Here is a 25,984-nt window from a genome sequence, read left to right on the forward strand (position 1 = left end):
AACACACCAGTGAGGTGAGAGACCTGCTCCTGCAGCCATCCGTGAAATCGTCCGCCATGCGAGAGGGAGGAAAGAACCACTGAAATATCAGGGACAGACTACACAAAGAGGAGACAGCGTAACACCCTAACACAAACACATTTACTCTCTCTCACAAACGCACACGCAAGCAGGCCCATATGTGCGAGAAAGAAAACACACAGGTTTACTCCACAGGCACTGTAATCTGCTCCATGGAGACTCAGATCTGCAGGAATTACAGAGGAAGGGAAGGAATACTAGCAGGAGGCAACAAGCTCTCTTCGAACATGATGATGCTGTTTCTCTAAGCCCCAACTCCTATCCATCCCTCTCTCAAGCCGAGTATCCTCCTCTGACCCGGGACATTCCAGCAAAACAGAAAAATAACATTCTTAGCTTTGAATCCTTGAAAGAACACAAAACCACGGAGATGCAGGTTGGACTCTTGTATTCAAACACATTTACGGAACATTTCAGCCTCATAAAAATCTATAAGGAAAGTATATTAGAAACAAATGAAGACATCTAAAAGGAAAGCTTGGTTCAGAGGGTACATCTGCTTGAGGCTCCGTTACATTCATCAGAAAACAGAAGAAAAAGAAAGATAAACATTCTTTTTGGGGGTTTTAAGTGCATTTAAAAAGAATCTCAGTCCACTTCAACATAATACACTGCTCTCTCTGAAAGTTACGGTACAGACACACTCAAAAGCACACACATCAATTGTCCAGATGTCCTGTAGTCATGTCCAGCACACTGTAGTGTCATTTAAATGTCTGTGTTTGCTGTACCTGCAATCTATGTCAAGGTCCCTGTATGTATGAGTGTGTGATCATTAGTGAGGGAAAACACACTTAGGGTGGTGATTATGCAACACACAAACACACACGATGATTATTTATGTTGTTGTGACTCATACAGCCGTAACCACCTGTTATCTATCTTTTATCTCATGTCTTTGAGTGAGTATGTGTGCGTACATGCGTACGTGTCTTAAATTAACCAGCAACATGCATCAGCCTACCAAACACTCCTCCACAACATACAGAGTGATGCACCATGGGGCACCAAGGCAAGAGAGAGATCGTCAGATCACAGACAGAAACACAACGTAACATATCTAGTTTGCACCTCTTCTTTTCACATGAATAAAAATGATTGGGAACAAAACCAGAAATAAACCGTGATTCTCTCCTCACCTAGCTGTGAGATCTTTCTTCGTGTGCTTCGTGTGTGTATGTGTCACTGTGTGTGTGTCACTGTGTGAGTGTGTGTGTGTCACTGTGTGAGTGTGTGAGTGCGTGGGTGTTTAGCCCTTGGAGTTGATGGTTTAAACAGTATATTCTTGGCAAGGAAATCGTCCAGAGATGCTGAGTCAAATTTGTCTTGTCAAATTGTTGTGTGCGATTTGAACAGCTGGTGACAGCAGTCTTAACTCCTCTGTGTGTGTGTGTGTGTGTGTGTGTGTGTGTGTGTGTGTGTGTGTGTGTGTGTGTGTGTGTGTGTGTGTGTGTGTGTGTGTGTGTGTGTGTGTGTGTGCGTGCGTGTGTGTGTGTGTGTGTTTGTGTTCGCGTGTGCGCACACACTGTTGACTTGGTGAAGTGTGATGGAAGTGCATACACCATAATTATATCTATTCTGAAACAGGAATTTAAATTCAGGATTTCTTATTTCAACGTATGAACATCTACAACAAGTATGAGGCAGGTTATTCCCAACACTTCAGTATAAGAATGCCAGGTTTCTCAGTACAGTATTTCTAGGTACAGTATTTTTACAGCAGCACAGTAATTTGCCAGAATACAGTAAGCATGTGAGTAAAGCATGTAAGTACAGTGGAGAGATACAGCCGAGAGAAAGGATGACAGTTCAAGTCTGTGAGCTAGAGTACAGAAGTTCCCCCTCAATCTAACCCTCTTCTATCTGATCCAGGACCTGTTATCCTTTTAGCCCCTCTGATCTCCAGCCTGATCGTTTCTGCTTAAGACAACTCCTTGTGGTTGTCATACCAACCAGTCTGACCAACAGTACTTTACAGTAGTATTCTTTTCATCGTTCTATCTCTCTGTAAACATTTCATCTCTCTTCAATACATTCAGATTCCAATCTATTATCCTCAATGACAGATTACCATGAGAACTGGAGCTATATCAATATGTGATATAGGAGTATCAACAGCATGACCAGATAGACTGTAGAATAGAAACATAGAATAGAAACATAGTCAATATTATATGACCCTCTGTAGCACGCCGACAGATGTCGGACCTTAATTTGACCCGTTTTGTCACAGAAGGAAAATAATCCTGCAGCAAGGGGATTTGAATGTCTGAAGAAAAATATTGAGAATCGCCGCCAGGGGACAACTGCAAGCGGCGTTTGAATACAACGCAGTACTGTACATTCATTGTACCTTTGACTGCAGTTCCGCTGGGCATCAGTTCAAGTAGCCTATGTAGGATACAGCACGTCAAACGTTGTTTTTTTTACATCAATTGTTTTATTATATGTTCAAGGCAAGCAATACAGTACATTTCCACTTCCCTTTATCCCCCAGCTTCCCCGTCTTTCCAACACTGTTCTATCTCTACAATAAAAGCTACAAAATTACGAACATGTAAAAAAATACCTTTAAGAAAGAATAAATTATTGGACAATAACAATTTGATTGTGAGCACACGTCCAACATAAAACATGATTAGGCTAAATACAAGGTAGGCTAAATTGATTAATAAAACATGAACAAATCTAGCAAGCAACAATATATGCTATGTTCCACCATTGAAAGAGAAAACCAACAAAGAAATAGAAAATAAACTCTGTGTGCTGGAATTCAGGTTGAAGATTTTGAGTTTTTGAATTAAACACTTCAGAGGACTTTTAAGTCTTGAATACATTGCAAGTTTTCCCTTTCACTTTTGATTCACACACTGAATGAGTGGAAAAGTTCCACAATTGGATTGTTCATTTTTCAATTAATTTATGCACACAAGTTAATCACATTTTTTTCAAGAAGTAAAATGAATAGTCTAAAAATTACACATCAAAGAAAAGTGTCTCAGCTCAACAACATTTTCTTTGGATAGGCTCAAATGCATATGCAACATCTTGACACCTTTATGAAATGAAATATTAAAGCCATACAATACTTCAAATACCGGCATTAAACTGAAAGTACAGTAGGCCTATGCTACTGTAGCCGGACCATAACAGCTTAGCAATGGAAATCTCACCAACAGTAAGGGATATCCTCACCAGACAATAACTATATTGTCTTCAGAAAGCATTCACACCCCTTGACTTTTCCCACAATTTGTTGTGTTAAATTGAGATTTTGTGTCACAGAATACCCCCCTATACACAATACCCCATTATGTCAAAGTGGAATTATGTTTTTAGAAATGTTTACAAATTAATAACAAATGAAAAGCTGAAATGGCTTGAGTCAATAAAGTATTTAACCCCTTTGTTATGGCAAGCCTAAATAAGTTGAGGTGTAAAAATGTGCTTTACAAGTCACATAAGAAGTTGCATGGACTGACTGTGTGTGCAATAATAGCGTTTAACATGATTTTTAAAGGACTACCTCAACTCTGTAACCCACACATAGAATTATCTGTAAGGTCCCTCAGTTGAGCAGTGAATTTCAAACAGATTCACCCACAAAGACCAGGGAGGTTTTCCAATGCCTCACAAAGAAGGGCAGTTATTGGTAGATGGGTAAAAAAAAAAAAAAAAAAAAAACAGCCATGGAATATCTGTTTGAGCATGGTAAAGTTATTAATTACACTTTGGATAATGTATCAATAGCCCCAGTCACTACAAAGATACAGGCGTCCTTCCAAACTCAGTTGCCGGAGAGGAAGGAAACTGCTTCTAACTCAGTTGCCGAAGAGGAAGGAAACTGCCCCGGGATTAAAACATTTACAGAGTTTAATGGCTTGTGATAGGAGAAAACTGTGAATAGATCAACAATATTGTAGTTACTCCACAATACTAACCTAAATGAAAGAGTGAAAAGAAGGAAGCCTGTACAGAATACAAATATTCCAAAACATGCATCCTGTTTGCAATAAGGCACTAAAGTAAAACTGCAAATAAATTGGCAGATAAATTAATTTTATGTCTTGAATACAAAGCATTATGTTTTGGGGGAAATCCAACAAAACACATCACTGAGTACCACTCTTCATATTTTCAAGCATAGTGGTGGTTGCATCATGTTATGGGTATGCTTGTCATCGGCAAGGATAGAAAATAAATGGACTGGCGCTAAGCACAGGCAAAATCCTGGAGGAAAACCTGGTTCAGTTTACAATCCAAAAGACACGAGGAGACAAACTCACTTTTCTGCAGGACAATAGTCTAAAACACAAGGCCAAATATACACTGGAGTTTCTTACCAGGAACAATGAATGTTCCTGAGATGCAAAGTTGCAGTTGTAATCACTGCCAAAGGTGACTCTAACATGTATTGACTCAGGGGTGTAAATACTTATGTATATTAAATATTTCTGTATTTAATTTTCAATACAATTTCTAACATTTCTAAAAACATGTTTTCACTTTGCCATTATGGGGTATTGTGTGTAGATAGGTGAGAGAGAGAAAAAAATATATGGAATCAATTTTGAATTCAGGCTGTAACACAACAAAATGTGGAACAAGTCAAGGGGTATGAATACTGAAGGTACTGTAAATAGCCTAACTATAGAACATGGGCGAGCACCCACACTGGAGGACAGTTTATAGTTCTACAGTAGGCCTACATCTGTCAATCAACTGATGGCTCAAATGTGCTCATCAACTCAGCCAGGGAAACACAAACAGTAGGCTATTATCGGTTTTCACACCTTTCATTACAGTATGTAACAATGGACAGGCTAACGGGTAGCATGAAGAACGTATTAGAATATAATCCAAAAACAAGAGGCCTATTGCAAACCATCGATGGCACTAGATTATCGTCAGTTGATGTCTCGTTAAACCATCAATAACAGCTAGATTAACCCGCACAGCTGATCTCAATTGCAACCATAATGGTTACCTCATTATTGCGCCCTAAAAGATGTCTGTGTTACCTTAGTCCTGCTTGCAACCAAAGTCTTTCAAGAGCAACTGCCCCTAAAAAAGAACCAATCCCTTTGAAAACGGCCTCTGTGGCATCAAATTGAGTCAGAAACATTTGTTCTAGTGACAACATTGACTACAAACTGTAAATAGGATCATTTTTGACGTAAAGTTAGTCTCATCTAAAAAGGAGTTTGGAACCTGGGTGCGTCACAACGAGTAAATGTTGGGTTGGGTTTGGATTACAATGACCACGTTTACATGCACACCAATATCCCGTTATTATTCAGGCTCCTCAAGTATTCTGAGTTGATGCATATAAACATCATATCCCGTTTACAATAACCCGAAAAAGCTTGTATCCGGATATGAGAAACCCATATAAGGGATATGCGGATCTTAGACGGGATACTGTGGCATGTAAACTTCTTATCCTGCTTACTGTTGTTTTTCACAGTCTGCTCAGGTGCAGTTGTGCACATCATGGGTGTTGTGTGAGGTTTTCATCTGATTAGAATATTAGAATTTACGACATTTGGTAGGCCATTTTATATTTTCTGACATTTGGTAGGCCATTTTATATTTTCTGACATTTGGTAGGCCATTTATATTTTCTGACATTTGGTAGGCCATTTTATATTTTCTGACATTTGGTAGGCCATTTTATATTTTCTGACATTTGGTAGGCCATTTTATATTTTCTGACATTTGGTAAGCCATTTGTTTGTCGGATTATAGTTAGATAGGACAGAAGAAAAGCTGCATGTAAGCCTAACTTGTTGCCCCCAGAAGACTAAATAAAGTAGTCCTCACCAGAATAATGTTTTACATTGATAGAATGAATGCATTAGTAATCTAGTTAACACAGGTAAAGTTGTCTGTTGCATTTAGGGACCGGGGAGAAATATCAAGAATTACAAAACAGTGGAAAGATTGGTCCTGTGCAAAATGTCCCGTGTCATCAGTTTGACTGGTTTCATGAAAATGAAAAAGCTGAGAAAATGATGAAAGGCTTCAGTTCATCTTGGGTGCATATTTTATGTGGTTGAAATACTGTCTGCTTGCATAACAGTGTCAAAGAAAGATAACACATTACATGTGCATTTGCATTTTCTCAAGAGATGCTGAAAGAATCATATTTCTCCTCTCTTGTTCCTAAGACAAAATTAGCATTTGTTGTATAATTTTACTGCAAGAAATGCATAATTATATTATATATTTTATTACGCAACGTGAGAGGTTATAGGCCTATAGTCAGTGTCCATATTTCAGTTACTATTCCATTTAACACATACAGTATGAACTTAAATTAGGAATATTCTGTTTATTCATGGTAATACACGTTCAAAGGATCACAGCCTTTTGAGACTGAAAAGCCCTATATCGATTGACCATGCCTTCAGGATTAGGTTGGACAATGCATGCTTCCAGCAGAATGCACAGCCGAGCAAACTATGGTTTGCATGCCCTACTGAAGGAACCCCAGTATCCTGCTGCCTAGTCACCTTACCCCTACCTATATGTACACATATACAGTGCATTCGGAAAGTACTCAGACCCCTTGACTTTTTCCCCATTTTGTTACGTTACAGCCTTATTCTAAAATGGATGAAATAGTTTTGTTTCTTATAATACCCCATTATGACAAAGCAAAAACTGATTTGTAGAATTTTATGACATTTACATAAGTATTCAGACCCTTTACTCAGTACTTTGCTGAAGCAGCTTTGGCAACGATGACAGCCTCAAGTCTTCTTGGGTATGACGCTATAAGCTTGGCACACCTATATTTGATGATTTTCTCCCATTCTTCTCTGCAGATCCTCTCAAGCTCTGTCAAGTTGGATGGGGAGTGACACTGCACAGCTATTTTCAGGTCCCTCCAGAGATGTTCGATTGGGTTCAAGTCCGGGCTCTGGCTGGGCCACTCAAGGACATTCAGAGACTTGTCCCGAAGCCACTCCTGCGTTGTCTTGGCTGTGTGCTTAGGGTCGTTGTCCTGTTGGAAGGTGAACCTTAGCCCCAGTCTGAGGTCCTGAGCGCTCTGGAGCAGGTTTTCATCAAGGATTTCTTTGTACTTTGCCCTGTTCATCTTTCCCTCGATCCTGACTAGTCTCCTAGTCCCTGCCGCTGAAAAACATCCCCACAGCGTGATGCCACCACCATGGTTCACAGTAGGAATGGTGCCAGGTTTCCTCCAGATGTGACACTTGGCATTCAGGCCAAAGAGTTCAATCTTGGTTTCATCAGACCAGAGAATTTTGTTTCGTTATAATCATTGAACAGTACAGAGAATTAAGTAAAACCACAAGTGCAAATCCATATCTCCATCCATGGCTAATTTAGGAAAAGGACAATTTTAGCTAGATGGCTAGCTAGTCACCGGAGGACAACACAATGAGATGCAACAATTCAAGTTTTTCTGTCAATGACGTATGCTCTCAATAGGATTTGACAGGAGTGACGATTTCCCGATTAAGACATGAAGGTCAGTCAAAGTAATGTTGGATTGTCATTTCTCTTTTCTTATTTGAGCTGTTCTTGCCATAATAAAGACTTGGTCTTTTACCAAATAGGGCTATCTTCTATTCCACAAATTAACTTTTAACTAGGCACACCTGTTAATTGAAATGCATTCCAGTTGACTACCTCATGAATCTGGTTGAGAGAATGCAAGAGTGTGCAAAGCTGTCATCAAGGCAAAAGGGTGGCTACTTTGAAGAATCTCAAATATATTTTGATTTGTTTAACACTTTTTTGGTTACTACATGATTCCATATGTGCTATTTCATAATGTTGATGTCTTCACTATTATTCTATAATGTAGAAAATAGTAAAAATAAAGAAAAACTATGGAATGAGTAGGTTGTGCCCAAACTTTTGACTGGTACTGTATATTTTGGGAAGCCTGGCTTCCCTTGGCCCCCATGAATACACACCACTGATTATACCCAAAGCGGACATTGCCATTGGCTGCACGAAGTCACATTAACAGAAATCCCATGCAGCCTTGTTTACAAGTTGGAACACTGGAATTTGAGATGTACTATACATCTCGATAAGGATGATAGAAACCCTCATTATTTAGTTTCATGATTTTCAATTTGAGCATAATTATTTCTATATAGCGTACACTTCCTCGTTCTGAATTTCATAATTCAAGGGTGACAGGTGTGGCTTCATGACAATGATTGCAAGAGCAGCTGCTCACCATTTGATGGCTCCAGTGCAGTTCCACCTCCAACAACGCCAAAGCATTGGCTATGCGGGTGTCTGCTTTCTCCGGTTAACGATTGATCTGATTGAACCTAGGCTTCTGTCCTTTTCGAACAGACTAAGGGCGAGGTATGTGTTTTACAAGCATTCAGTACAATTGAAATCAAGTGTTTCCTCATTTACCACGGCAAATCTACTGTGGCATTTTACCCAACACTTTGTGTGAATGGAAACTAATGTTGGTGTAGCCTTCTGTTATTTTTTGATATTCATATTCATAATTCCTATTTATGTTATCCATTAAATACAAAAGTCTTTAAAATATTAGTGTCTGGTATGGTCTCTTTAAAAAATTAAAAAATGTGTATTTGAAATGTGTAACTAAATTAAGTCAATCGGGTGGTTTGAATGATATGTGTCAGAAGGGTGTGTGCCAGAATCAACCCCACGCCTACACGGCACTGAAGGTAGCAGCCCTGACTGCTAGACCACCCCATGCCACAATTGAACGACATTTTGATAGTTGATTCGTAACCTTTTTGCTTATGTATTTTCTATTGGTCGCTCTCCTATGCGGCATTAGGCTCCATTCCGTAGGTACCTCACTATTCTCAATTTCACCTTTACATCTAATGTTATAGGCCTATGTGTGCAATTAGTTTTGATAGGCTACAGTAGGCTATAGTTTGGGTGTAGCCTACTGTACGGCTACATTTTGGATACACTTGACACTTGTATGTCGTGGTGGACCAATTTGTATCTTTTGTTATTAAGCTATATAAAACAACGGTTGTTGACGTGTATAGGTTCATTTCAGATACATTTTTGTACATTTCAATGTTTCAGTAATAGGACCTATACGTCTACAGTACCAGTAGGAAGAAAAACATATATACTGTCTGGTGCTTTAGTGTTTGAGCAAGCGAGAGAGGGACAGAATAGTGATCAAATTAAAATCCAACATCTGTACTACAGTGGTGAGTTCATATCTGTACTAGGATCTATTGTCTAGATTCTAGTTCAGCACTCAGGGCCCAGGAGTTAGGGGCCAGGATTGTTCCTGGACCGGCCAAAGCTAACACGTTAGCATGTAGCAGTATTTACATGTTAACACATGATTGGCTCTAGTGAAGCAGGAAACTGCCTGCCGTTAAGATCCAAACAGGCCTCAATGTCTGGGGCAGGAGCCAATGAGAAGGGCTGAGGTGATTATATCCTGAACACACACCTAAGAGGGTTTACACACACACACACACACACACACACACACACACACACACACACACACACACACACACACACACACACACACACACACACACACACACACACACACACACACACACACACACACACACACACCAAAGCTAATACTAATTTTATACATGAGCGATATGGTTGGATCATTAAAATCAGAGCCAACTAAAAGCAATAACAAAAACACTCCATATATAAAATTACAGATGCACAACATCAAGCTGGAGCCTTGGCAGTTTCACCACAAATGAAAGGAAGAAGTGGAATTTTGTTTTACTTTTAGACAAAAATATAAAAATCATGATATATATATATTTTTTTTTACATCCATTTCCACTGTTTTGTACAATCATAAAGTTGATGTGGATTAATGATGAAGATCTACAGTAGGCCAGCCAGCCAATCAGCCAGTCGGCCACCCAGACAGATAGTCAGTAGACCAGACAGCCAGTCCTGTCAGCCAGCTCTGTGTGTGTATGATCTGTCTGCAATGCGTTTGCAACATCAGGGACTCTCTCTCTCTCCTCCCCTCTCTCTGTCTCTTTCATCAGCATGTCTCAGACTGATCTCTCTGATTACTGAACAGCTCACAGGGAGACAGCGACTGAGAGGGAGGGCTGTCAGTGTCAACAGGGTTATTCTCATGTTAGACAGACAGCTGTCATATCAGCTCAAGGCAGCCCTGAGTTCAGAATTGACTGACTGACTGACCGTCTGTCCATCCATCCATCTGACTGGCATGACAGCAGCTTAACATCCTAGGATGATGTCAAACTCTGGTGACGACAATTCTTCTGGGAACAAACTGACTTAGTTCAGAAATACACCATCACCATGGAAACAGAGCCCACACGTCCCTGGGTCTGTCACTCTGTCGCAGTCTCTCCAGCTGTGTGCTACCTAGCGTAGCTGCATGTGTGCACTCTGTCCACGAGCTGCTCTGTTGATTAGCTGTATGGATCTTTTCGTTCATTTTTATTTTAGCTAAGTGCAGACATCAGTTCTGTATAGTCTGCTCGGCCTGCAATGCTTCATAGGAATTCAGAAATTGACTGTACCTCATGGGAACTGGGGCCAACTATCTCTGTCTGTCCTGTCTGTCCAGCTGCTTATTTCCACTCTGTCTCTCTTTAGCATCCGCCGCTAGCTCTGTCCATTAGCGTTAGCTGCTCTATGCCAGCTCTGTTCATTTGGGGGTTTGTCTGTTTGCTGCTTACTTGATATGAACTGTATCCTTGTTGTTACACCCTGTCTGACAGCTGTACACGTTACACTACTCATCCATTAGCATTAGCCACTCTGTTGGCTAGACGTTAGCTGCGTACGCTAACACTGGGCTCGGCCCGTGGAGGCAGCGCGGTGCTCATTGACCCTGCTCGGTTCAGCGTTGACATCTTGGTTATCCCCTCGCTGCCGACGGTAGAGAGCGGGAAATTCTCATAGCTCTCTGGCGCCCCCAAGCCACAGTGGCAGCGCTGCAGCTGAACCTTCAACTCCTTTTGAAAGTTACTGTTCAGGAAGCCGTACACCTGTGTGTGTGTGTGTGTGTGTGTGTGTGTGTGTGTGTGTGTGTGTGTGTGTGTGTGTGTGTGTGTGGAAAAGGTGTTAATGTACAGCACCAGCACATGTTTGTAATGAGATTTCCATTTCCACAATTTTTATCAATACAGTTCAATAAAAATTAAGTTAATTTATTTTCAATTTAATTCTAGTCCAGTCCACTCACCACAGGGTTGACACAGGTGGAGGCCATGGCAGTGAGGTGGCAGGCAGAGAACAAAGCATCGTGCTGGCAGGCGGGCAGCGCCTGGTGGTGCCAGTCGAATATCGTGTTGAACACGTTGAGCGGCAGCCAGCAAAGGGCGAAGGCAGCTACGATGGCCGCCAGCATAGCATTGATCCTCTGGGCTCCTCGGGCCATCCGGCTCCGCTCCACCATGTCCCTAGATGGGAGAAACACAGGAATGGACTTTTTATTTGTTCTTGGGGGGGGCCACAGGAACGGACTAGATGAATGGGATTTATACCACACTATACCAGGTACTCATTAACTTCATTAACATTTACTCATTAACTGTTCACTGGCTATCCCCTTTGATAATCATTGGACTACTACTGCACTCATTCATTTATTTCATTCTCCAATTCATCATTGGTAATTAATTGACTACCATTCACTGAATCCTGTCCTGATGTATTACCTGCGTCTGAGTAAGTAGACTCTCATTTGTCTTCAACTTTTCTTCACAATGACTCCATTGACTATGAACGACTCATTAATTTGCCAATTCTTTGACTGTCCTGTGTGTGTGTGTGTGTGTGTGTGTGTGTGTGTCACCTGCGTCGACGTAGGCGTAGGAAAATGCGGAGGTAGCAGAGCAGCACCAATAGCAGAGGGACGCAGTACTGGAACAGCAGCAGGAAGGTGGTGTAGGCCAGACGGTGTCTATCTGTCGGCCATTTCTCCATACAGATCACATGGTCTCTGAGGAGAGAGAGAGAGAGAGGAGGAGAGAGAGAGTGCTACATCTGGCATGCACAATCAAACACACACACACACACACTAACCTGAAGGGGTTGGCGGGCAGTGTGAGGTTCTGGAAGGGATCGTCAGTCAGAATGTTGTAGGATAGGAAGGGGAGGGATATTAAGCAGGCGACCAACCAGGTGAGACCTACGGCCAGATAGGAGTGGCCTGCTGCTGGGGACCAGCCAGTAGGGTGCAGGATCAACTGATGGCGCTCCAACGCAATCAACACCAGGGAGAATATAGACACCGTCACTGACACACACTGTACAAATGGAGTGACCTGAGAGGGAAGAGAGGAGATATATGAGGGAGAAGAGAGGGAGCGGGAGGAGAAAAAAAAGACAGATTACAGACACAAACAGACACGGAACGGTTATCCAACAAACATACAGGTGCAGGAACTGTGTTCTCACCTTGCAGAGTGCCTCTCCCAATACCCAGCGGTCCATCAGAGTGTAGATGACGGTGACTGGCAGACACACCACACACATCAGGATGTCCGAGCAGGACAGGTTGGCGATCAGAATGTTGGTGACGTTACGCAGCTCCTTCTGCCGCCCAATGATGAACACCAGGCCCACGTTGCCTAGTAACCCCACCGCGATCACCGTGCTGTAGGCCACAATAAGGAATGTGGCCCCGCACACCGAGGGCGGGCACTGGCCTGACTCGGACCAATCAATGGTCTCCCAGATGCCAGGGGAGCTGCTGTTATTGGTCATGGTGGAAGAAGGGCTTAGGAGGCTGTTAGAGGGTGCTTACTGAACTCCCTCTGAGGGGGTAGAGACTGGGAGTTGATGGGGGGCCCGAGAGAGTTCAAGGCGGTGTAGAGGGGTACAGGGTGATGGGGTAGACAGGCAGTTATAGTCTTTCTATACCCTTCTCAGTTGGCCACAGCTGGTTGGTCGTCATGTTGCTAGAGTCGCCGTGATTGGCTGTCCGAGTCTGCTAATCACTTTTATTGGCTGAGCCCACTCCCTCGGTCTGCTGGAGACACTGTGACTGGCTTGGCTCAGGATCAGCTCAAAGTCTCTATGTGTAAAACAGGGAAGACAATAGAAGATAATCTCACAGTCTATTTACTGTATAAGAGTAGAGAATAATCTACAAATAAAAAATAAAAAAAGGCAGGGGATGGAGGAAAAGAGAATATAGCTTCGAAAAGACCATAAGAAGGAGAATGTAGAGAAGATGAGAGAACATGTGAAAAGACAGAACAGGAGATGAGAGGAGAGAAGAGACTAGAAGAGAGGACAAGATGATAATGAAAAAGGAAAAGAGAAAAAGGAAAAGAGAGTTTAGATGAAGACAGAGAAGATACGAGAAGGGTTGAGATTTGAAAAAAGGAGTTGAAAAAAGTTGAACAGAAAAAGAGAGGAGGGGGATAACTAATAAGAAGAGAAGAAGAAAATAAGAGGGAGGAAAGGCTTTCATTGTCCACTATATATAACAATGTCCACTTAATATGCATAAAAGGTATTAAGTCTCTAGCCAGTGTTGAAGAGCTCAGGGATAGATATTTAAGGAGGAGAAAGTAGAGGAGGGGAGAATATAATTATGTCGGTCTATCTTCCCTCAAGAAAGCAGGTCTCGTTTTAACGCTGTATGACTGACAATTACTACAGATTCTCTCTCACTGTCTCTCTGTTCCTCTCTCATTCTCTCATCTTTATTTCTTTGTCTCCCTCTTTGTCTGTCTCGCTCTCCCTCACTCTACTGTAACCATCTTATCATCTCTCTTTCCTCAGAACTCATCTTTCATGTCTTTTGTTTCTTTCTTTTTCCCCAGCAGGTTGCGCACACACACACACACATGCACGCACGCACGCACACGCACGCACGCACGCACACACACGCACACGCACACAAACACAAAGCTAAATGCTGGACAGCAACAGTAATTTCTGGCTCATTTGCATGAAAGAGAGAATGCAGCTCAGATGAGGCATGTAGTCATGCAATCATACATACACTACCCATTAGGACAGGAAACAAGCACACACACACAGGAGAGGAGAGTGTAACAGTCCTGACCTGTTTTATGTTGTTTTTGTATGTGTTTTAGGTCAGGGCATGTGTTTTGGGTGGGCAGTCTATGTTATCTGTTTCTATGTTGGTTTTGGTTGCCTGGTATGGCTCTTAATTAGAGGCAGGTGTTTTGCGTTCTCCTCTAATTAAGAGTCATATTTAGGTAGGGTGTTCTCACTGTTTGTTGGTGGGTGATTGTCTCCTGTGTCTGTGTCGATGTTACACCATACGGGATTGTTTCGGTTTGTTCGTGCGTTCTTTGTAGTAAGTACTTGTTCGTTCGTTCTGCGTGTGTTATGTCAGTTCGTCGTATTAAGTCTGTCTAGTTTCGTTTTTGTTATTTTGTTAGTTATATCAAGTATAGTTCGTTTTCGTCTTTGTCTGTTTTGTTTATTTAATAAATCATCATGTATTCACAACCCGCTGCGCCTTGGCTCGATCACTACTCCACCTCTTCTTATGAAGAGAGAGAGGAACGCTGTTACAGAATCACCCACCATTCCAGAGCCAAGCAGCGGAGTAATTGGAGTAAGGGACAGGAAAAGAAGGAGCAATGGACATGGGACGATATATTGGACGGAAAGGGTTGCTACACATGGGAGGAGATCCTGGCTGGTAGGGATCGCCTCCCATGGGAACAGCTGGAGGCACTGAGGAGAGCAGAGGCTACCGGAGAGAGGAACCGGAGCTATGAGGGAACGAGTCTGGCACGGAAGCCCAAAAAGCCTGTAAGTAATTCCAAAAAATTTATTGGGGGGGGGCTAGGAGGTAGTGGGCCTAGGGCAGGTAGGAGACCTGCGCCCACTTCCCAGGCTTACCGTGGAGAGCGGGAGTACGGGCAGGCGCCGTGTTACGCAGTAGAGCGCACGGTGTCTCCTGTACGAGTGCATAGCCCAGTGCGGGTTATTCCACCTCCCCGCACTGGTAGGGCTAGATTGGGTATTGAGCCAGGTGTCATGAGGCCGGGTCAACGCGTCTGGTCTCCAGTGCGTCTCCTCGGGCCGGCATACATGGCACCGGCCTTACGCATGGTTTCCCCGGTTCGCTTACATAGGCCGGTGCGGGTTATTCCACCTCCCCGCACTGGTCGGGCGACCGGGAGCATTCAACCAGGTAAGGTTGGGCAGGCTCAATGCTCAAGAGTGCCAGTACGCCTCCACGGTCCGGTATTTCCGGCGCCACCTCCCCGCCCCAGCCTAGTACCTACAGTGCCTACACTACGCACTAGGCTACCAGTGCGTCTCCTGAGCCCAGTTCCTCCTCCACGCACTCTCTCTGTAGTGCGTGTATCCAGTTCGGTGCCTCCAGTTCCGGCACCACGCACAAAGCCTCCTGTGCATCTCCAGAGCCCTGAACACACTGTATCTTCTCCCCCTACTAATCCTGATGTGCTTGTCCTCAGCCCGGTGTCACCAGTGCCGGTACCTCGCATCAGGTATAGAGTGGGCTTTGAGAATACAGTGTGCCCTGTCCCTGCTCCCCGCACTAGTAGGAAGGTGCTTATCCTTAGCCCGGTGCCTCCAGTTCCGGCACCACGCACCAGGTCTACAGTGCGCCGTATCCGGCCAGAGCCATCCGTCTCCCCAGCGCCATCTGAGCCATCCGTCTCCCCAGCGCCATCTGAGCCATCCGTCTCCCCAGCGCCATCTGAGCCATCCGTCTCCCCAGCGCCATCTGAGCCATCCGTCTCCCCAGCGCCATCTGAGCCATCCGTCTCCCCAGCGCCATCTGAGCCATCCGTCTCCCCAGCGCCATCTGAGCCATCCGTCTCCCCAGCGCCATCTGAGCCATCCGTCTCCCCAGCGCCGTCTGAGCAATCCGTCTGCCATGAGCCTGCAAAGCCGCCCGTCTGCCATGAGCCTGCAAAGCCGCCCGTCTGCCATGAGCCTACAGAGCCGTCCGCCAGACAGGAGCCGCTAGAGCCGCCCGCCAGACAGGAGCCGCTAGAGCCGCCCGCCAGACAGGAGCCGCTAGAGCCGCCCGCCAGACAGGATCTGCCAGAGCCGCCCGCCAGACAGGATCTGCCAGAGCCGCCCGCCAGACAGGATCTGCCAGAGCCGCCCGCCAGACAGGATCTGCCAGAGCCGCCCGCCAGACAGGATCTGCCAGAGCCGCCCGCCAGACAGGATCTGCCAGAGCCGCCAGCCAGACAGGATCTGCCAGAGCCGCCCGCCAGACAGGATCTGCCAGAGCCGCCCGCCAGACAGGATCTGCCAGAGCCGCCAACCAGACAGGATCTGCCAGAGCCGCCAACCAGACAGGATCTGCCAGAGCCGCCAACCAGACAGGATCTGCCAGAGCCGCCAACCAGACAGGATCTGCCAGAGCCGCCAACCAGACAGGATCTGCCAGAGCCGCCAACCAGACAGGATCTGCCAGAGCCGCCAACCAGACAGGATCTGCCAGAGCCGCCAGCGAGCCATGAGCTGCCAGAGCCACCAGCGAGCCATGAGCGTCGAGAGCCGTCAGCCCGCCATGAGCGTCGAGAGCCGTCAGCCCGCCATGAGCGTCGAGAGCCGTCAGCCCGCCATGAGCGTCGAGAGCCGTCAGCCCGCCATGAGCGTCGAGAGCCGTCAGCCCGCCATGAGCGTCGAGAGCCGTCAGCCCGCCATGAGCGTCGAGAGCCGTCAGCCCGCCATGAGCGTCGAGAGCCGTCAGCCCGCCATGAGCGTCGAGAGCCGTCAGCCCGCCATGAGCGTCGAGAGCCGTCAGCCTGCATAGACCTGCCAGAGTCCCTCAGCCAGGATCTGCCAGAGTATATCAGCCGGGACCTGCCCCTTGTCCCGGTGTTGCCCCTTATCCCGGTGCTGCCCCTTGTCCCGGTGCTGCCCCTTGTCCCGGTGCTGCCCCTTGTCCCGGTGCTGCCCCTTGTCCCGGTGCTGCCCCTAGTCCCGGTGCTGCCCCTTGTCCCGGTGCTGCCCCTTGTCCCGGTGCTGCCCCTTATCCTGGTGCTGCCCCTTGTCCCGGTGCTGCCCCTTGTCCCGGTGCTGCCCCTTGTCCCGGTGCTGCCCCTTGTCCCGGTGCTGCCCCTTGTTCCGGTGCTGCCCCTTGTCCCGGTGCTGCCCCTTGTCCCGGTGCTGCCCCTTGTCCCGGTGCTGCCCCTTGTCCCGGTGCTGCCCCTTCTCCTGGTGCTGGCCGTTTATTTAGGGGATGTGAGTTTTAGGGTGGTCATTGGGAGGGGTAGACAGAAGCGGGGGGTGACTATGGTGGTGTGGGGACAGCGTCCAGAGCCGGAACCACCACCGTGGTCAACTGCCCACCCAGACCCTCCCCTGGACTTTGTGCTGGTGCGCCCGGCGTTCGCACCTTGAGGGGGGGGGGTTCTGTAACAGTCCTGACCTGTTTTATGTTGTTTTTGTATGTGTTTTAGGTCAGGGCATGTGTTTTGGGTGGGCAGTCTATGTTATCTGTTTCTATGTTGGTTTTGGTTGCCTGGTATGGCTCTTAATTAGAGGCAGGTGTTTTGCGTTCTCCTCTAATTAAGAGTCATATTTAGGTAGGGTGTTCTCACTGTTTGTTGGTGGGTGATTGTCTCCTGTGTCTGTGTCGATGTTACACCATACGGGATTGTTTCGGTTTGTTCGTGCGTTCTTTGTAGTAAGTACTTGTTCGTTCGTTCTGCGTGTGTTATGTCAGTTCGTCGTATTAAGTCTGTCTAGTTTCGTTTTTGTTATTTTGTTAGTTATATCAAGTATAGTTCGTTTTCGTCTTTGTCTGTTTTGTTTATTTAATAAATCATCATGTATTCACAACCCGCTGCGCCTTGGCTCGATCACTACTCCACCTCTTCTTATGAAGAGAGAGAGGAACGCTGTTACAGAGAGATGTGGGCAACTATAGATAGACTGGGAACACACACCGATGCAAAAACAAACACAGACACACACACTGCCCTCAGGTTAATGGTGTTAGTTACTGGCTCCTCTGATGAGATTAAACACTAGAGACAAATGGCTTAATATGACCGTAAAATAAGTGTGTGTGTGTTTGTATGCGTGTGTGCATGCGTGCGTACATGCACGCCCGTGTGTCTCCTTCGATTAGTCTAGACAGTTGTAGTAGATATATACAACAGTGTAGCTATGGCTCGTTAACATAAACATAGAGTAGGCTGTAGAACAGAGATAAACTGTAGTATAATATTCCCTGATCTGGCAGCAGACAGGGATGTCTGAAATCCCTGGCCTCTCTAAAAATACCAATGCGCTCCCAGACACATTTAATAACACACGCATGCATGCTCGGATGCACACAAACACACGCGCAAATATGAACACTCACAAATATGCACGCGCACACACATGCTGTATGTACGCAAACACAGTGAGCGTTTCTCCCTCCTTCTTTATCTGGCTCACGCTTTACGCTCTCCCTCAGGCCAGCGGTGTCCTGGTTTGAGAAAGCTGTTTAATTAAACCTACTTTGAAAAGACAATACATCATGTTTATGACACCACCTCATTAACTCAGACACTTATCGCTAACACTAATCAGGAAAAACAACGTTAGTATCTCTCTTGTGTTTTGCTAGCTACTCTCTACTGAGTATTTTTACTGTGCTATGAATATTGCGCGCAAATGACCAGTCGGTTTCATCAAGAATTAACACTCCCCCATCTCTTCCCTCACTCCCCCCTGTCTTCCACTGTCTCCCCTATCTTTTACCACCAATTCCTTTTTTTTCTTGCTCTCTTTAACTCCCTCCTGTGTCTCTCTCTCTCCCTCTCCGCTCTCTCTTCCTAACCCCTCTCTCTCTCTCCCCATTCTATTTCTGTCTGGTGATATTGTTCAGTCATTAAAGCAGCAGGTAGGGGTTGATGAGCAGCATATGGCTGGTTTATTATAAAAGGTAGAAAACAAATGCTACGGGACCAGTGATTTCAATCGGATTTGTCTGTCTGAAGAACACGTCTCAGTCTCCTCAAGCGTCTTTCTTAGTGTGTGCAAGACAAGAGTCTTGAGTCACTCAGTGGAAACAATTTATCCAGCGGAAGAAAATAATCAAGCAAATATCCTCCATCCAACATCCCCCAGAACTCCCTGCTTGGATAAACAACGAACCCTGTCACACAGACACACACGCTAGCATTTGTGTCTCCATAGGTGTTCTAGTGGAATAGGACATGGAGGGCTCTATTTTAACAAACCTATCGCAGTGGTATTTCTAAGGCGGTAACACTATAGGTTCAGGAGTGTGTCAGAAATATTTGAGAAAGTGCTCCATGGCGAAATATGTGTTGTGAATTTATGGTATTTTATGTATTGCCTTGGAATCAACTCCAATTCCAATGTTAGTGCGTTATAGTTAGTTAAATTGCTTACCGAAACAAAATAACAAATGTAGACCTATCTATGCTAAATATATTCACTTGAACCCATTTGCAGTCCACATTGTTCTAAGTAATTGCATGGCCTCAATAGCATTCACACTGATATATGGGCTCCTACTGTACATTACATTATGGCTGAGCAGGGACGTGCCAAACATTGTCAATCAGCAAGATTAAATTCATTATTGATAAGGCCTAAAAAAAAGAACAAATAATTTTAAATCAAATTCTAAACAACACAACTTGTGTCACACTTACAGGCATCATCATTTCTCCCCGTGGGCATTTAATGTTACCTTTTGTATGCATATCCAAAATGTTCACAGTAGCTGGACAAAGATCCAATATAAAGAGAAAGGGAGAATGTACCCTCACCGTTATACTGCTCCCAAATAGAACTGTGTTTTATGAACATAATCGCAACCATTTTACAGATCAGATCGCATTCACACATCTCCAGAAGTTGCATTGCAAGTGTGCCACGGACGTTGTCACCATAAAACCAGGAAGGTGAATCCTAATAAGTTTGGTTGTAATAACAATAAACGAAAAACAAGCAGTGTTTTTTTAACAACTACAATAAATAAATGTAAAATGTAATGATAAAAAAGACACACAATACTGTTGAACCAGCCTTTGTTATAATAAGCCTAATAACATGCTGACCAGACCGGACACGTCGTGTGTGAGCATCGCAAAATAAATGTAGAAATCCATGTTATTCAATTATTGCCCGCGCCAATGAGCGTCTACGTTGCCAAGGGCTAAAATAGAAGTCATTCCTACTTGTGACGCAGATCGCACTGAAAGTCCTGCCTCTCCCATCTCCTCATTGGTTTATAGAAGCAGGTACCCACGTGCCATCTCCTCATTGGTTATACCCACGTGGGTGATTGAAAGATGAACTTTGTTGCCGGTTGTCGTGGTAATACTATGAAAGTTTAGATGCGATCACCATATAAGTTCAAAGATGAAAAAGCCTGGAAGGAGGAGAGATGACTAGAAACGATTCGGTTGGCCGTTATATGTGTGGATTAATTGTCGGAGTAGAGGAGTTTGTGCATTTCAGGTAAAATAACAACTCAATGTTTATATCCCAGAACAAATTAGCTAGCAACAGCAAGCAAGCTAAATAGAACAAATTAGCTAGCAAGTGCAAGCTAACTAGCTAAATTGCCATGCATGTTTAATGCTTTTCGACGTGTCCTCAAATTAATGTCATTGGTTCAGAGTTTGTCTTTATATTTTAACCTGCGTGTCGTGATCGCGTTTGGTGTAGGGGGACAAAATACATTTATGCATGACAGTTTTATTTAGCTAATGTTAGCTAGCTAACTAACTGTTATTGTAGCTTTCTGTTTGTATGTAACTTGCACCTAAATGATTTTCTTTTATCTTTCCAACCAGGCATAGTACTATGAAGGCCCAACTGATCTCGACAACAGAAATTCACAATTCAGGGTAACGTTAGGCAATTAACTTCTATTAGATAACTGGAAGGATTTAGCTATGTACAACCATTTTTCAACAACCATTTTCCATCTAGCTTATTGGTCATCTACATGTTACTAGCTATACATGCAGTTAGTTATATGTCTGTCATATTGTGGTATCGAGCTATAAGTTAAACCTGATCAATCAAATGGATAGGTGGAAGCAATTATGGTAATTCCAACTGCCCTTAATTAACTAGGTCTCTTAGTTAGACTACACAAACAGAGATAGGCTGGGGGGGAGAAAGGATGAAAGTGAGAGAGAGGTGGGAAGAGAGTGGAAGACACAGAGAAACACAGCAGTGCAAATGTACTTAGACTTGCGTATTTCAACAACTCTTCTCTTCCAACTTGTTAGGCAATCACATGCGGGGGAAGGATGGCCAGCCACACAGGAGGCTGCTTTTCACTAAGGACGAGAAGGAGGCCGTGCTGACCGAAATGCATGCTTGCCATTTTGGAGTGAAGCGCATGATTGCCAAAATCAACCTACGCTTCTTCTGATGGGGAATTGTCAACGAGATGGACAGCTGGGCAAGTGAAATTACCTTTTGTTTATCAGTCACATTCTATTATATCTGAAATTATTATGATTTCAATTACTGTCATAATCAAAGAACACACAATGTTTAAATTTGTCACTTTGTTCTTAAAACACTTTGTGTCTAGCCTACCAGAAGTTTGAGAGGGTGAAGACTGTGGCGCTGGAGTTGAAACCCATCAGTTGTTTCACCATGGCACATGATCAGTAAGTGGCACAATTCACGTTTTGCACTGATAAGTTGTTTTGTAATGTCTGCTTTATTTGACCACAGCAGAGTTCGATATTGTGTCAGTATCCTTACAAATATGAACATCTGCATACTGTACGACACAGATACGGGTAAGAATGATGTAATATTCTATCTAATACTTTAAATATTAGGGCGTAGACAACATCGGACACTTCACGAAATCTAGGAATGGCAACAGCTGGTGTCTGACGACGACCGATCTCTTTACCAAGTGGATGGAGGCAATACCCATTAAGGTCAGTAAAGGAAGAGTACATGCTTAACTCTAAATTCCCTTCTGTAACCCATTAAAAAGGGTACTTGGAACCAATTTTTCTTTCTGTTTTGTATGATACCTGTCAAGGATGAGACTGGCGAGGCCACCTCCAAGGTGACGATGGACATCTTCAACACCCACGGTTTTAGGCTGTGTTCATCTTGAGTGACCGAGGTCGTGAACTCTGGAACAAGGCACAGCTGTTATAGGTTATATTCTGTCACCCAACGGTTTGTTTTGTTTCTCTTTTTAAATTTGTTTTTGTTTTTCTATGGTACATAGTCAGACATACACTACATGACCAAAAGTATGTGGACACCTGCTTGTCGAACATCTCATTCCAAAATCATATGCATTAATATGAAGTTTGTCCCCCCTTTGCTGCTATAACAGCCTCCACTCTTATGGGAAGACTTTCCACTAGATGTTGGAACATTGCTGTGGGGACTTAATTCCATTCAGCCACCTGAGAATTAGTGAGGTCTGGCACTGATGTTGGCCGATTAGGCCTGGCTCGCAGTCGGCGTTCCATTTCAAATCAAAGGTGTTCGATGGGGTTGAAGTCAGCGCTCTGTGCAGGCCAGTCAAGTTCTTCCACACTGATCTTGACAAACCATTTCTGGATGGACCTCGCTTTATGCTCGGGGGCATTGTCATGCTGAAACAGGAAAGGGACTTCCCCAAACTGTTGCCAAATGGTTGGAAGCACAGAATCGTCTAGCATGTCATTGTATGCTGTAGCGTTAAGAAGCCGGTTGGATGTACTGCCAAATTCTCTCAATGTACATTCAATTCTTTGGCAACAGCTCTGGTGGACATTCCTGCAGTCAGCATTCCAATTGCACGCTCCCTCAACTTGAGACATCTGTGGCATTGTGTTGTGTGACAAAACTGCACATTTTAGAATGGCCTTTTATTGTCCCCAGCACAAGGTGCATCTGTGTAATGATAATTCCAGGGTTTTTCTTTATTTTTACTATTTCCTACATTGTAGAATAATAGTGAAGACATCAAAACTATGAAATAACACATGGAATCGTGTAGTAACCAAAAAAGTGTTATTCAAAGTAGCCACCCTTTGCCTTGATGACAGCTTTAAACACTCTTGGCATTCCCTCAACCAGCTTCATGAGGTAGTCACCTGGAATTCCTTTCAATTAATAGGTGTGCCTTGTTAAAATATAATTTGTGGTATTTCTTTCCTTCTTGAGCCAATCATTTGTGTTGTGACATGGTAGGGGTGGTTATACAGAAGAAGCCCTAATTGGTAAAAAACCAAGTCCATATTATGGCAAGAACAGCTCAAATAAGCAAAGAGAAATGATAGTTCATCATTACTTTAAGGTCAGTCAATGCGGAAAAATTTAAGAACTTTGAAAGTTTTTTCAAGTGCAGTCGCAAAAATCATCAAGCGCTATGATGAAACTGGCTCTCATGAGGACCGCCACAGGAATGGAAGAACCAGAATTACCTCTGCTGCAGAGGTTAAGTTCATTGGAGTTACCAACCTCAGAAATTGCAGCCCAAATAAATGCTTCAAGTAACAGACACATCAACATCAACTGTTCAGAGGAGACTGTGTGAATCAGGCCTTCATGGTAGAATTGCTGTAAATAAACCACCACTAAAGGACACCAATAATAAGAAGAGACTTGCTTGGGCCAAGAAACACGAGCAAAGGACATTAGACCAGTGGAAATATGTTTTTTTTTGGTTCCAACCGCCATGTCTTTGTGAGATGCAGAGTAGGTGAATGGATGATCTCAGAATGTGTGGTTCCCACCGTGAAGCATGGAGGAGGTGGTGTGATGGTGCTTTGCTGGTGACACTGTCAGTGATTTATTTAGAATTCAATGCACACTTAACCAGCATGGCTCCCACAGCATTCTGCAGTGATACGCCATCCCATGTGGTTTGGTTTTCAACAGGACAATGACCCAACACACCTCCAGGCTGTGTAAGGGCTATTTGACCAAGAAGGAGAGTGATGGAGTGCTGCATCAGATGACCTGGCCTCCACAATCACACGACCTCATCCCAATTTAGATGGTTTGGGATGAGTTGGACCGCAGAGTGAAGTAAAAGCAGCCAACAAGTGCTCAGCATATGTGGGAACTCCTTCGAGACTGTAGGAAAAGTGTTCCAGGTGAAGATGTTTGAGAGAATGCCAAGAGTGTGCGAAGCTGTCATCAAGGAAAAGGGTGGCTACTTCGAAGAATCTCAAATCCAAAATAAATCTTGCTGTGGTTAACACTTTTTTGGTTACTACATGATTCCATATGTTATTCCCTCGTTTTGATGTCTTTACTGTTCTTCTGCAATGTAGAAAATAGTCAAAAGAAAGAAAAAGCAGGTGTGTCCAAACTTTTGACTGGAACTGTATGTACTTTTTTTGTTGCCTGTTTTGCATGTTATTTCGGCATTCATTTGTATCACAAATCAGTGTGCAAACAATGTAAAAAAAAGTTTAAAAGGTAATAAAGCCACAAAAACATGGTCGTTTTTTTGCTTTCTTGAGTAAGGCAGCTCCAAAATACAAGAGTTTCAGCCTAGCTCAGTGCTTTCTGTGGTGGTGATGCAGGCAACGGAAAATACAGAGTGTAGGGGTTGGTAATGTTCTCTAGTTGCGCCGTGAATGGCTCAGTGTTCTGTCAGTCATGGGGACAATACACCACCGCAAAATCTATGGGGAGAGCTCGAAAAATCCAAGCCCCTTGGGTGCTGCTATAGGTTTACATTAGAAGTGCCTATCCAACAACGCTCAAGGTCATTTGCCACAGATAAAATGATGTCAAATCACATATCTACCATAGCTTTGATTGGACTGATGTAAACATCATACTTTCAAAATCTTAGCTAGACAAGCAGTCATCATGAATCAAGTCGACAATCGAATGAATCAAGTCGGCAAATCATTTTCAATCCTTGTCATTTGAAGAGATGTTATAGGTGCTCATCGGCCACTGGACACAAGTTGGAAAACAAGTTGGAAATTGCAAAATTCAATTACGAGTGGTTTGGAAGGAATCAGTGGCTAACTGCAAGAGTTGCAAACCAATCACTAGCCTGCTATTCAGTGGAGAGGGTGTGTGGTCTAAGGCTAGGTTTAAGAGTCTCTTTGCCAAGCGTTACAAAAAAGGATAGGCATTCAGATTCAACACCGTGGGCCAGAAAGGGTTGAATACATTGTCCATGCTGTCAATCCAGCATGACTTCTTCCGTGTTCAAAACAACTGGAAACTCGGAACTAGGAAACCTTAGACTTCAGTGAGTTCAAGACAACTGGGAACTCGCAATAAAATGTGCTCCGACTTGGAAAATAAGTTCTGAACGGTCATCCAACTCGGAATTCCAAGCAGGGATCTCTGGCCTCTTTCTAGAGCTTTTTTCCCCCCAGAGTTCCCAGTTGTCTTGAAAGCACCATAAATCCAGAGAAAGTCAGACTTTGATGACAACCTTTGATTACAAAATTTGCCCACAAGAAGGACCGCTGCGCCACCTTCCTCTTCAAGTAAGCACAGCACAACAAGATGAGTCCAAAAATGTATTGCATGCTTCTGCATCAATTATGTAATATGCCAGTGAGATATGTATACTGTAGCTAAGAAAGTAATACTGTGTATGTTGTGTAGTAAGCTGTTAGTAGCCCATGTGCCACACCCTAATAATTTGGCACCTTTCCCCCTCATAACTTAGCCTACTGCTCTGACTTGGTTGTGCACGTGTAGCCTGTAGCCTGTTTTAGAGAAATGTCATCATCGAATATTGTAAGAGCTTTCATTGTCTGCTTATATCCCCCCTTTATTTTTTCTGACTTGGTGTACAGGGAGAATGGAACCTCTTACCCTTTCAATTTGTCTATTAAAGTCATGGGTACACTAGCAATGGCTACCAGTCCTGACTTGAATGGGAACTGCCATCTATGGATTATATTTCAATGGTTGGTTGTGGCTCTTTGTCTTTTGCAAATTTCAATATACAATCGCAGGA

The 25,984-nt window shown here is 44.1% G+C and overlaps 1 protein-coding gene and 1 long non-coding RNA gene across 2 annotated transcripts in view; one reads left to right on the forward strand and one right to left on the reverse strand.

Annotated features, from left to right (window-relative positions):
• Positions 1 to 454: 454 nt before the first annotated feature.
• The window catches only part of LOC129863788 (neuropeptide Y receptor type 1-like), a 35,463-nt gene continuing 9,933 nt past the window's right edge, over positions 455 to 25,984 (reverse strand). Inside the window, exons 2-6 of the mRNA XM_055936045.1 lie at positions 12,508 to 13,126; positions 12,133 to 12,374; positions 11,903 to 12,049; positions 11,291 to 11,507; positions 455 to 11,093 (exon numbers count right to left, since the gene is read on the reverse strand). Coding sequence (XP_055792020.1) covers positions 10,878 to 11,093; positions 11,291 to 11,507; positions 11,903 to 12,049; positions 12,133 to 12,374; positions 12,508 to 12,816 — 1,131 coding nt within the window. The 5' untranslated portion in view covers positions 12,817 to 13,126 and the 3' untranslated portion in view covers positions 455 to 10,877. The remainder of the gene's footprint in view (positions 11,094 to 11,290; positions 11,508 to 11,902; positions 12,050 to 12,132; positions 12,375 to 12,507; positions 13,127 to 25,984) is intronic.
• LOC129863789 (uncharacterized) lies at positions 20,219 to 24,500 on the forward strand. The gene is made up of 5 exons (XR_008761016.1): positions 20,219 to 20,520; positions 20,859 to 20,912; positions 21,303 to 21,692; positions 21,870 to 21,974; positions 22,082 to 24,500. It is a non-coding gene; the product is annotated as an uncharacterized LOC129863789 (long non-coding RNA).

Source organism: Salvelinus fontinalis, chromosome 10, assembly GCF_029448725.1.
Source record: "Salvelinus fontinalis isolate EN_2023a chromosome 10, ASM2944872v1, whole genome shotgun sequence".
NCBI classification, from domain to species: domain Eukaryota; kingdom Metazoa; phylum Chordata; class Actinopteri; order Salmoniformes; family Salmonidae; genus Salvelinus; species Salvelinus fontinalis.